This window comes from Pleurodeles waltl, chromosome 11 (genome assembly GCF_031143425.1).
Source record: "Pleurodeles waltl isolate 20211129_DDA chromosome 11, aPleWal1.hap1.20221129, whole genome shotgun sequence".
Classification (NCBI taxonomy): Eukaryota; Metazoa; Chordata; class Amphibia; order Caudata; family Salamandridae; genus Pleurodeles; species Pleurodeles waltl.
In genome coordinates this window covers 825,510,929-825,522,941 of record NC_090450.1, presented here as the reverse complement: position 1 = coordinate 825,522,941, position 12,013 = coordinate 825,510,929, and the positions used below count along the sequence as shown (strand labels likewise).

Genomic DNA, 12,013 nt, shown 5'->3' with positions numbered 1-12,013 from the left:
ATTTCATATTATCTTTAAGTGAAAGGAGTCAATGATGGTCTCAAAGTTTGCTTGTCTTCTACATAAAGAGGTTTCATTCTTTGGAGAATGCAGCAATTAAAACAAACTACAATGACATTCCTGAATAAAGGCAGTACAGTTGGGAGATATAGTGGGGATAATTAAGTTCTTTCTGGTTTTCAGATGTAAGTATCAGCAGTCTGATGCTGAATGGTGCAAGCATATCAAAGTATAAAAACACTTGAAGATTTATTTAATGATATGTGTAACGTGAATATACCTGACATTATAGAGACTATTTTGCACAGACTGCTGGGTTTGAGTCTGAATACGTTGCAGAAAATGTTAATTCGATCTTTTCAAAACGGTTTGAGTCAAGATTTAGATACTGCTAATATTATCAAGTGCAGAGAGATCTGTAGAATTATTGCTTGGGGTCTGTGTATCTACCAATGGAACATTACAACACGTTTTGGTTCTGCTCTAGGGTTACAAATGTTTACCAGGAAAAATGTAAGCATGATGATTCAGTCACTAGAAAAACACTTCAATGTCAACACCTCCCGCAACTCTACACTATAATTTAGGCACATTATGTCAATTTCTTTTTAGCATAACTGGTTTTCAGTTGGCATAGTACTTGCCTGTATAAAGAGGGAAATGGGGATGGAAAACTGACAAGAACCAAAAGCTCATGAAAGGAACAACCATTGTTATTGATTCTTTAAACAAATGAGAAAGTCTTACTTTAGGCACCAATATACCAATACATTTTCTCATTTTAACAGTTTGGGGTTTGAAGTCTTTAAGGTCTTAAACCCTTATCCATCCTGCGAGACGTCTTGCCATGTGAGTCTATTTATACGTTTTTACTTATGTCATCCTTTTTTGTATAAACATATTGTTTCTTGTGTGTCAAATGTATCATGACCTTATGTGTGGATATATTACTGCTAACAAGTTACATTATTCCTTCATTGTTATTTTAAGAAACGTAAAAATCCTAATATTTTTTATGAAGACAAAATAGATGATACCTCCTCTAGGATATAAAAACGACGATGTGATAAGAATATATATATGCAATGCCAGAATTTGCTTCAAAACAAAAATACAAAGCACACCACGAATTTCTGGCATTATGCCTTGGTTTCTTTTAAAAAATAAATATGTATCAACAAAGAACTACAATGTTAAAACTTGTCAGTAACAGCACATTCTGGCATGTAAAAACATAAAATCAAGCTTTACACGAACAGACCAATATACTATGTACAAATGAGCAGTCTCAATGCTGTCTCTCAGTCTCTGTGTGGCCCCATTCACTGGTTGGAGTGGGCATCCAATGGAGCTCGGACATTACTGCATTTTTTGTCCTCTGGGTTTTCAGTTGCAGTCATAGTAGCTCTAATGCACGTGCACTCATCTCAATCTCCTTTTGTTATAAGGTCCTCAATGTAGGCGTCTAGTTCATCATCGGTGTTGATATCAATATCCTACAGAATAAAAAAGGAAAAAATAGTTGGATCTCGCCTTGACTTGTGTAAGTGAAGAAGTAAAGAACAAATTACCTACCTTTGGTAATGTTCTTTCTAGTAGTTATGTTACATAACCACAGTTTCCTCACCTTTTGAATATTCCCCAGGCATCAGACTGGATCCGAAAACATTTCAGCAGTCCCTCTGCACGATGGTAGGTGGTGCCATGCGGCTACGCACTGACGCTGTTCCACTTCAGAAATGACGAGCAGAGCCTATAAAGAAACCAGTCCCTTGCACTGACATAATTTGCATTCGAGGCTGTCCACACCCCAATTCGCAGAGCCCCAATAGCAAGTTGATTGTGACCAGTATGCAGATTCCTAGAATTGGAATCTTATTAATGGATAGAGTCTAATTACAGAATGGGAAGGATGGGAGTGTTAGTATGGAATCTGCAAGTAGACAGAGGCCCTCATTCTGACCTTGGCGGTCGGTGGAGAGGCGGCGGTCGGACCGCGAACAGACCGGCAGTATTAAAAATGGCATTCTGACCGCGGCGGTCACCGCCGCGACCGACCGCCACTTCCCCACTCCGACAGCCACGGCGGTCATGACCGACGGGCTGGAGTCTGCGCACTCCGGTCCGGCGGTCGACCCAAGACCGCCAACGGTATCATGACCCTGCTTACCGCCGCGGTTTCTGGCGTCCGGGAACCGCCATGCGAACCATGGCGGTAGGCACTATCGGGGCCAGGGAATTCCTTCCCTGGCACTGATAGGGGTCTCCCCCACCCCCCACTGCCCCCCCGAGTCCTCCCCCCACACCCTCCACCCCCCTGCCACCCCCCAGAGGTGGTACGAACCCCCTCCCCACCCCCACCCCGACATGCACATACACGCACCCCGACATGCACACACCCCCAACATGCACATATACACACCCCCTACACACACACATACACAACGGGGACACATACCCGCACACATACATGCCGACATGCGCACCCGCCGAACTACACACATTGCCCATAGGCACAGCAGCACTCCCCGCCCGCATGCACGCACTCACACACCCCCTCTACACACTCACACGCACACCCCCATGCACGCACACATCACACAACACCCCCCCAACCCCTCCCCTCACGGACGATCAACTTACCTTGTGCGTTGGTCCTCCGGGAGGTGACAGGAGCCATGGGGAGGTGACCGCCAACAGAAGACCGCCAACACAAGACCGCCACACAGAAATGTGGGTCGTAATTCTGTGGGCGGTGTTCTGCTGGCGTGGCGGTGGAGGTTGACCAGTCTCCACTTTCCCGCCGACCGCCAGTGTGGCTGCTGGCGGTTTTCCGGCGGAACGCTCCCAGCGGTCAGAATGCGCACAGCGGCATACCGCCGCGGTCGGCGGTCTTCACCGCGGCGGTAACTCGGCGGTCTTGCGAAAAGACCGCCAAGGTCAGAATGAGGGCCAGAGTCTCTACCAGAAAGAGTGTTACCAAATGTAAACAACTTGTTCTTCTGACAGAATCTTTTAGCCACAAATTCCTCACCTTTTTGAACAGATATCAAAGCAGTACATATTCTAAGGTGGGAAACTGGAAAAGCTCCTGCCTCCACCACAAAGCGCAGGTGGCGCTGATGAGTCCTCAGGACCGGTGTATGGAAATAGGCACCCTGCATGTCCAATGCATCCAGCCTCCAGGGTAGAGCTTAGACAAGACAAGGGCCAGTGTAAGCATTCTGCATCTTTCCTTGCAAAGAAACTTGAGAGGGCGCAGTTCTAAAATAGGAGGCCTCCATCTTTCTTGGGTACCATAAAGCAGTGGAAATAACAACTACGTCCTACTTCTAGCCCAGGTACCCTATCAATAGCCCGAAGGCCAAAAGGTCTTTCACTTCCTGCTACAAAACAGACAGATGGTGCTCTATGTCAGTCATTGGGGGAACAGTGGAAGGTGCAGCAGCGTAGAAAGGAAGGGTAGGGCATACCTCTTCCGATTAATTTGCAGGATGTTATGGCATACATAGGCAGTGAGAATCGTCAAATCCGGTTTCCCAGGGGGTGTTCATGCTCCACTAAGGGCATGCTAAAGGGGTTTGGTAGGTGGGGCTGCAGGGGACAGTAGGCTGGGTGCCTGCTGACTTTGGTACCACAGGCCGGCGGGTATCACAGCCTCAACTGTAAAACTGCTGGGGCAGCTTCCTGAGGTTATACTGGTCGACAGTAAGGGATGCCTCTGCCGAAGCCATTAAAGGAGTGATAGGGCTGGTGTGGTAGGTGAGGTGGGGCAGACAAGCCCAGGGAGAGTGCCTCCTTAGTAGCGAATTGTGACCCTATTGCCAATGGCCTGTCTGAAGGAGTCAATGGTGCCTAAGCCACAATAAATTGTGAACTTGGCCATGTCAAGAACCATCCTGCATAGCCTGGCTGACGTTGGAGATCTTCAGGAACACCTCGGAAGAGTTGAGCCACCACATCCATAAGGGTGTGGGAATAGCACAACAGAAGGCAGCTGGAAATAACTGATCTAAGAGCCAAGCAGTTGGATGAGAAGGCTCACTTTCCAAACTTCTACACCCGTTTTGACTTCCTACAGGGGTAATAGTTGGAAATGTGTTTGGTTTTGTCCTGCTTTTAAACAGCTGCAACAAAAACCTTTCAGGGGAGGGGTGCTGAGAAAAAAAAAAACAGCGGGTCGACCCGGGCAGGGCAGTGGCGTCTTGAGATTGACTGGAGGCCACAGTAAGGTTTAGCCCAGGCCCCATAAAAGTATCCTTAAGTGCCGCATTGGCAGGGATGAGAGGCTCAGTTGATGCTTGCCTTGGCTGGAGGACTTCTGTCAGGACATTGGTCTTGACCTCCAAGGTGGAGAGCTTGGAGGTCAATGACTTCAGCCACCATGGCATAAGATGCGCACTTTTCAGTGGCATTTCCATGGGTGAAAGGAGCCCAGACTCAGGGGCAGTATCAAGTCCACTAGCTTCTTGTAGGTCTTCGTGGTATGGCTGTTCAAACCCATTACCCATGTCATAATCATTGTTTGAATCCATGCCAAAACGAGAATGCAGGGTATGTGCTCTCCCTTGTGGAGGTGGCTGGTCGAGAGGAGGAAGTGCGTCTCAACAGCAGCTTCAGTCAAGGTCAAACCTGTGCCAACTTAGAGTCAGAGATTGAAAAAGGTACCTTGTCTTTCGGCGTCAATAGAGTCAGCACTGGTGTTGAACTTCCAGGGATTGGAGTGGACCATGGTGCTGCAGTCAGAATTGGAGCTGGAGGCGGCTTGAGATGGCCTTGGCGGGTCCAACTGGCGCAGAAGGTGAACCCCCGTCAATATTCCAGATGGAGAGCATCTTGGTTCATTGGGGCCCAGAGGCATGCCACAGGGAGTCACCAAGGAACTGAAGAGTCAGAACATGGCCTTGCGGAACTCTAGGATTTGTTTTGGAAACTCAGGTTGTGCCGGAACCAGTTGTGGAAAAGGCTTCGAATAAATTGAGATGTATGGTGCCCCCCCTTCTCAGGATAATGTGAGTAGTGGGAAATGTTCAGATTCCTGCTTAGATTTCTTATGCTTTTTTTATTACTTACCTGACCCTTTCTCTGACTGAGATGAATATCGCCTTTTGGAACTACTCCTGAGACTTCTGGATCAGGAACAGCACTGAACATCTGATTTGGACTGGTCTCATCACAGTTGTCTTTCATGCTTGGTGATGTAGAGTTACGTTCGCTGTCTCATATGGGCTTCGGGTTTATCGACATGGCATCACTCCGAGCCAAGGAGTCATGACTCAACTCCGGGGACCACAGGAAAATCTGATGAAGATCTGTCACAGACAATTGCTTGTGACAGACCTTGCAGGCTTTAAAAGCTGTCGGCTGGTGGCGCAGAAAGAATGGACTGGACAGCAGCGCAAGGGATTGGCACCTATATAGGCTCCACAGGCCAGTTATGGATAAGTATGGCATCAGTGTGGAGCCGGCATCAGTGTGGAGCTGCACAGCACCACCTTCCAGTGAACAGAGGTACTGTTTCGGAATCCAGTCTGACGCCTAGGAAAAATTAAAAAAGTGGTGAATCTGTGGCTAGAAGTCTTTATACGAAAGAAGGTTCCGTGTGCTAAGCCAATGAACAAATGCCTTCTGTGCTCATCTGATAAACCAGTGTTCCACATTCTTATTTTCAAATCTCAATTTAAAGAAATGAGCAGTGGCACATCTATTTTTTCTGATGAAAAGAATCCCTAGAACTGTCTCCACAACTACAGGAGGAAGATGATGTATTCTGTAGCACATATTTGACCCTTTTGAATATTTCCATGTCTTTTTGTACCCATGCACGCTCAACCTCAAACCTACCATTGAGGGACTACTCCTGTTAAACTTTACATCAGGGTCTCATGCTTTACCATATACGTTCTCAGTAGAACAAATTGCTTCCAGAGAAGGTACCTGTGCTGGGAGTTCACTTCATAAGTTAAGAAAGATCAAAGTTAGAGAGCCCAAACAAACTAATCATATTAAAGGAAAATGTCCTTACAAGTAAACCTAGTTCTCTTTCACTGGGATCGCCATTAAAATTAATGAATAGTCCTGCCCATGTGCAGGATCCAACCTTTTTTGGCTGCAGCCTACTTGGATAAACTGTGGACTAAAGAGGATGGAAAAGTTTCACTGCTCCTTGAGGGAAACACATACTTCCAGTATACCATCACATCATGCCCGCACAATGACTCAGTCAGTGACAGCTGCTCCAGTTCCTTTTGTTCAGGGACTTAGGACGCTGTCCTTTATGTATACCTTTATGTATTCACTGTTTCTATTCTTTCACTGAGAGAAGGAAGGGTAGATTATGACTTCAATGGAAATTTTACTGAGCGAGAGCTAGGATTTAAGGTAAGAAACTTTACGTTTTCTTTGATGGGATAGCTACTGAAAACCATACGAATTGAAAAGAATAGTAAGCAAGGCTGTGGAAGAAAGAGGAAATATCTACATCTAAGCAAAGAAATTACTCAATAATGTTTCCCAACCTCAAGATCTGCTCTGAGATCTTGATCTAGGCAGCAGTATCTTATGGATGTATGGACTGTGTGGCAATCTTATAAACCTTCACTATGGAATGTTTGTCAAAAAAGCAGTGGTAACAGCTTAACCCCTAGCAGAATGGGCCTTAGGTTTACATAGCAAGGATCTGTCTACCTTCTGGTAACAAAGTAGTTTACAAGAGACAATCCTTTTAAAAACTGCATTATGATGGACAAACCAGTGCTAATATGCCTGCAGTATGCAGACAGACATGCTTCGTTTAAACACATAAAAGATGTAAAACCTCGTAGGGAAGGTGAAAAGACTTTTCAGCTGGAGCGGAAGGATTCTGAAAAACTTAAGAAGACAAGAACAAGTTACTTACCTATGGTAACAAATTATCTGGTAGAAACATATTCTAGTTGCAGATTCCTTCCCTTAGAAATTTCCCCAGGCATCAGACTGGATCCCAAGACTGGTGCCGCGGTTGCTGTGATGGCGTTGTGGTCGTATACGGGTGCCACCCCGACGCACTGAGGTCAGTTTCCATTCACACCAGAAGTGTGGAGCCATGAAGAACACTGAGACTGGTGCGCCAGAACTAGGGCCCTGAAAGAGTCCCTGTGCCTAAAAATCAGTTCGCAGACCGGGGAGTGTAGGAAAGTCACTCTTTTTGGCATGGTTACCCTCACTTTTTACCTGTTTATCAGTGTGTTTTGACAGTCTTCAATGGGATCCTGTTAACCATGACCCCAGTGATTGTACTCTGTCCTCTAAATATGGTTGCCTTGGTACAACTGGCATACTGATGTACCCGTGTAAGTCCTTGGTATATAGTACTTAGGTACCCAGGGCATTGGTACACCAGGGGTCCCCCATGGGCTGCAGCATGTATAATGCTACCCATAGGAGCCCATGCAAACTATGTCTGCAGGCCTGCCATAGCAGCCTGCGTGAAAGGTGCATGCACCCTTTCACTGCTGGTCACTGCACCAGGTCACTGCAAGTCACCCCTATGGTAGGTCCTCCTAGCCCAGAGGGTAGGGTGCTGATGCCTGTGTGTGAGGGCATCCCTGCATAAGCAGAGGTGCCCCTACAAACACCAGTTCCAATGCACGGGACTTCATTTTACCCGTGAACTGGCCACCTGTGGTCCAGCTACATAATGGTATCTCCGAACCTAGGCATGTTTGGTATTAAAGATGTCGGAATCATACCCTAATACTAATGCCAGTATTGGTGGCATGATTCCATGCACCCTGGGGTCTCCTTAGAGGAACCCCAGTATTGTTCCTGGAAGTCTTTCAGGGTTTGCGGGCAGCCCACGCTGCTGCAGCCCCTCAGACAGGTTTCTGCTCTCCAGCTGCTTGACCAGCTCAAGCATCAGAAGGCAGAACAAAGTATTTCCAGCGCGAGAGGAAGGCAACATCCCCGTGCCACCGGCTTGCTTTGAAGGGCACACTTGGTGCCCTCTGTGCATAACCTGGTTTGCACCAGTCCAAGGCCCCACGGTTCCTGCTCTGGCGCGAAAGAGCCAAGGGGTGATACCCAGAGCTCTGCCAGGTGGCCACTTGATTCTGCCATCTTGGAAACAAGATGTGCAGAGGCCCCTAGGAGCATCTGGTCGGTCAGGACACGTGACTGACGTCAGTGACCCCCTCTGATAGGTGGTCACGCTGCAGAGTGACCAATCCCCCTGGTAGGACTATTTAGGGACTCCCTTGCAGGTGGGTCTCCAGATTTGGAGTGCAAGACTCCCCTGTAATGACCTCTTCTGCTCCTGGCCACCGGAACCGCTGCTGGAATTCACAGGAACCAAACAAGCCTGCAACTCCTGAGACGACATTGCCTTGCAAAATTGTTTCCCCGGTTCCATCCTGCAATTGCAACATTTCCACAATCGTCTGGGGTCGGCAAGACCTCAGCTACACCAAAGAAGCAAGAAGGAATCTCCCATGGAGTGAAGGAGTCACTCCTCTGCATCTGCAGGAACCTACGGCAACAACGACCGGCTGCTGGGATCTTCTGCCATTTCAGCTCCAGAAAGAATTTTGAACACAGGTGGTGGTTTTGAGTGTCCTATGGGTCCTTCTCAACCTTCTATCCAACTTGGGAGCTGATGAGCCCCTACCACTCTGTGCGGTAGTAGATCAGATTTTAAAGGAAATAACAGTACCTCTGTGCACAATGACTTTTGCAGCAACCAAGGCTTGTTGACTCCTGCTCTAAAAAATATTCAGGCTCCAAGTAGCCCTGGCCTCCAGCACTTCATCTTTGCAAGGACAGTCTCTCCTCTGCTGCTCCAGCAAGGTTGGGATTCTCTCCAGGTGTACTGACTGGGCTTCGCTGCAACTTGCTGTGCCTGCTGCCAGCGGGTTGCCTGTGGGGGCAGCGACTGCTTCTGCTGACTTTCCCAACTGCTAAGGTTCAGCCCAGACTCACCTCCGAGGGTAGAGTCTCCTGGACCTAGCTGGTCCTCTTCCTTTCTACAAATCCTCTTGTGCCCAGAATTGCATTTGCTAAGGTTTGTTGGTGGTCCTCCTGACCACTGACCATCTGCGTCCTGGCGACGGACATGGTACATCATCTGCATGACTCTAAGGACCTCTCTGCAGCTCATGGGCTCCACAGCTGATCTTAATCTTCCCCTGTCGACCTGGATCTTTGTCCACAGAATGGTGGGTAGCAGCTCCTGCCCCGTCTGGACACTCTTGTGCGGACTGACTCTGTCCCCTTCTTTTTCAGGCCCTCTTCTTCAGGAATCCACTTTTGGGTTCCAATGGAGTGGTCCTGGTCTTGCAATCTTCCTTTTCCAAGTCCCCTTGTTAGTCTTTAGGAAGACCAGGTAACTTACCTCTGCTCTCCTGGTCGGTGGGGGCCACCTAGGTACTCACCTCTTGGGGTCCCGAGTTCTCCCAGCTCCCTTCTAACTACTCCACATCCTTGGGTGGGGGACCTCCCCTCACATTCCACTATTTTAGTATATGGTTTGGCCCCATTATAGGGCCTTAGCTATTTTTCACTAATCTTTGCCAATGCTTGTTATTTCTACATGCTAATTCCTAACAATTACTCTGTATATACACATATATATATATATATATATATATATATATATATATATATATATATATATATATATATATATGGAAAATGTCACTTACCCAGTGTACATCTGTTTGTGGCATGAGACGCTGCAGATTCAGATGCTGTGCATTATCCTGCCATCTAGTGTTGGGCTCGGAGTGTTACAAGTTGTTTTTCTTTGAAGAAGTATTTTCGAGTCACGAGACCGAGGGACTCCTCCCTTTCGGCTCCATTGCGCATGGGCGTCGACTCCATCTTAGATTGTTTTCCCCGCAGAGGTAGGAGTTGTGAATATACTAGATGTGCCCATGCAATGGAGTAGGTATGTATGTACATAATGTGTATTAAAATAATATTTATTTACAAATTTACAATTTTCATTCAACTAAGAACGGCTACAGGCTCCCGGGAGGTGGGAGGGCGCATGTGAATCTGCAGCGTCTCATGCCACGAACCGATGTACACTGGGTAAGTGACATTTTCCGTTTGGTGGCATGTGTAGCTGCAGATACACATGCTGTGCATAGACTAATAAGCAGTAATCTCCCCAAAAAGCAGTGGCTTAGCCTGTAGGAGTTGAAGTTGTCTGAAATAATGTTCTTAATACAGCCTGTCCTACTGTGGCTGAGGCGTAGACCAGGTGGCTGCCTTACAAATTTCTGTCATAGGTATATTCCCAAGAAAAGCCATTGTGGCGCCTTTTTTCCTAGTGGAATGTGCTCTTGGTGTAATAGGTAGATCTCTTTTTGCTTTAATATAGCAAGTTTGAATACATTTAACTATCCATCTGGCAATGCCTTGTTTGGATATAGGATTACCTGCATGAGGTTTTTTGAAGGCTACGAACAATTGTTTTGTTTTACAAAATTGTTTTGTTCTGTCAATGTAATACATTAGTGCTCTTTTTATGTCTAATGTATGTAAGGCTCTTTCGGCTACTGAGTCTGGTTGTGGAAAGAAGACTGGGAGTTCCACTGTTTGGTTTAGGTGGAATGGTGATATGACCTTTGGTAGGAATTTGGGATTTGTACGGAGAACCACTTTATGTTTATGTATTTGTAAAAAGGGTTCTTGTATAGTAAATGCTTGTATCTCACTTACTCTTCTAAGTGATGTGATAGCTATTAGAAAGGCTACTTTCCAAGTTAAGTATTGCATTTCACAAGAGTGCATGGGTTCGAATGGCGGTCCCATGAGTCGTGTTAATACAATATTAAGGTTCCACGAAGGTACTGGTGGTGTTCTCGGGGTATTATTCTTTTTAATCCTTCCATAAATGCTTTGATGACTGGGATTCTAAAAAGCGATGTTGAATGTGTAATCTGCAGATAGGCAGATATTGCTGTGAGATGTATTTTAATTGAAGAGAATGCTAGCTTAGACTTTTGTAAGTGTAATAAGTAGCTTACAATGTCCTTTGCGGAAAGCATGTAGTGGTTGAATTTGATTAGTGTGGCAGTAATAAACAAATCTTTTCCATTTGTTTGCGTAACAATGTCTTGTAGTAGGTTTTCTAGCTTGTTTAATGACCTCCATACATTCTTGTGTAAGGTCTAAGTGTCCAAATTCTAAGACTTCAGGAGCCAGATTGCTAGTTTGAGCGAAGCTGGATTCGGGTGTCTGATCTGTTGTTTGTGTTGAGTTAACAGATCTGGCCTGTTTGGTAACTTGATGTGAGGTACTACTGATAGGTCCAGCAGTGTTGTGTACCACGGTTGGCGAGCCCAGGTTGGTGCTTTGAGTATTAGTTTGAGTCGGTTTTGACTTAGTTTGTTTACCAGATAAGGAATGAGTGGGAGAGGGGGAAAAGCGTAAGCAAATATCCCTGACCAACTGATCCATAATGCATTGCCCTTGGATTGATGGTGTGGGTACCTGGACGCAAATTTTGGCATTTTGCGTTTTCTTTTGTTGCGAATAGGTCTATTTTTGGTGTTCCCCAGTGTAGGAAGTAATCCTGTAGGATCTGGGGATGAATTTCCCATTCGTGTGTTTGCTGGTGATCTCGACTGAGCTTGTCGGCCAACTGGTTCTGAATGCCTGGGATGTATTGTGCTATTAGGCAAATGTGATTGTGAATTGCCCAATGCCACATTTTTTGTGCTAAGAGACGAGTGTGTCCCTCCTTGTTTGTTGAGATAATACGTTGTTGTCATGTTGTCGGTTTTGACAAGAATGTGTTTGTGGGCTATTAGTGGTTGAAATGCTTTTAATGCTAGAAACACTGCCAACAGTTCTAAATGATTTATGTGGAGTTGTTTTTGTTGATTGTCCCATTGTCCCTGTATGCTGTGCTTGTTGAGGTGTGCTCCCCACCCCATCATGGAAGCATCTGTTGTGATCACATCTTGAGGCACTGGGTCCTGGAATGGCCGCCCTTGGTTTAAATTTATAGGGTTCCACCATTGAAGCG

The 12,013-nt window shown here is 46.3% G+C and overlaps 1 protein-coding gene across 3 annotated transcripts in view; it reads right to left on the bottom strand.

Annotated features, from left to right (window-relative positions):
- Nucleotides 1-1,130: 1,130 nt before the first annotated feature.
- MORC2 (MORC family CW-type zinc finger 2) overlaps nt 1,131-12,013 on the bottom strand; it is a 353,542-nt gene continuing 342,659 nt past the window's right edge. For all 3 annotated transcript variants that reach the window (XM_069214663.1, XM_069214664.1, XM_069214665.1), the window contains exon 27: nt 1,131-1,496. In XM_069214663.1, the coding sequence (XP_069070764.1) occupies nt 1,428-1,496 (69 nt within the window). In that variant the 3' untranslated portion in view covers nt 1,131-1,427. The remainder of the gene's footprint in view (nt 1,497-12,013) is intronic.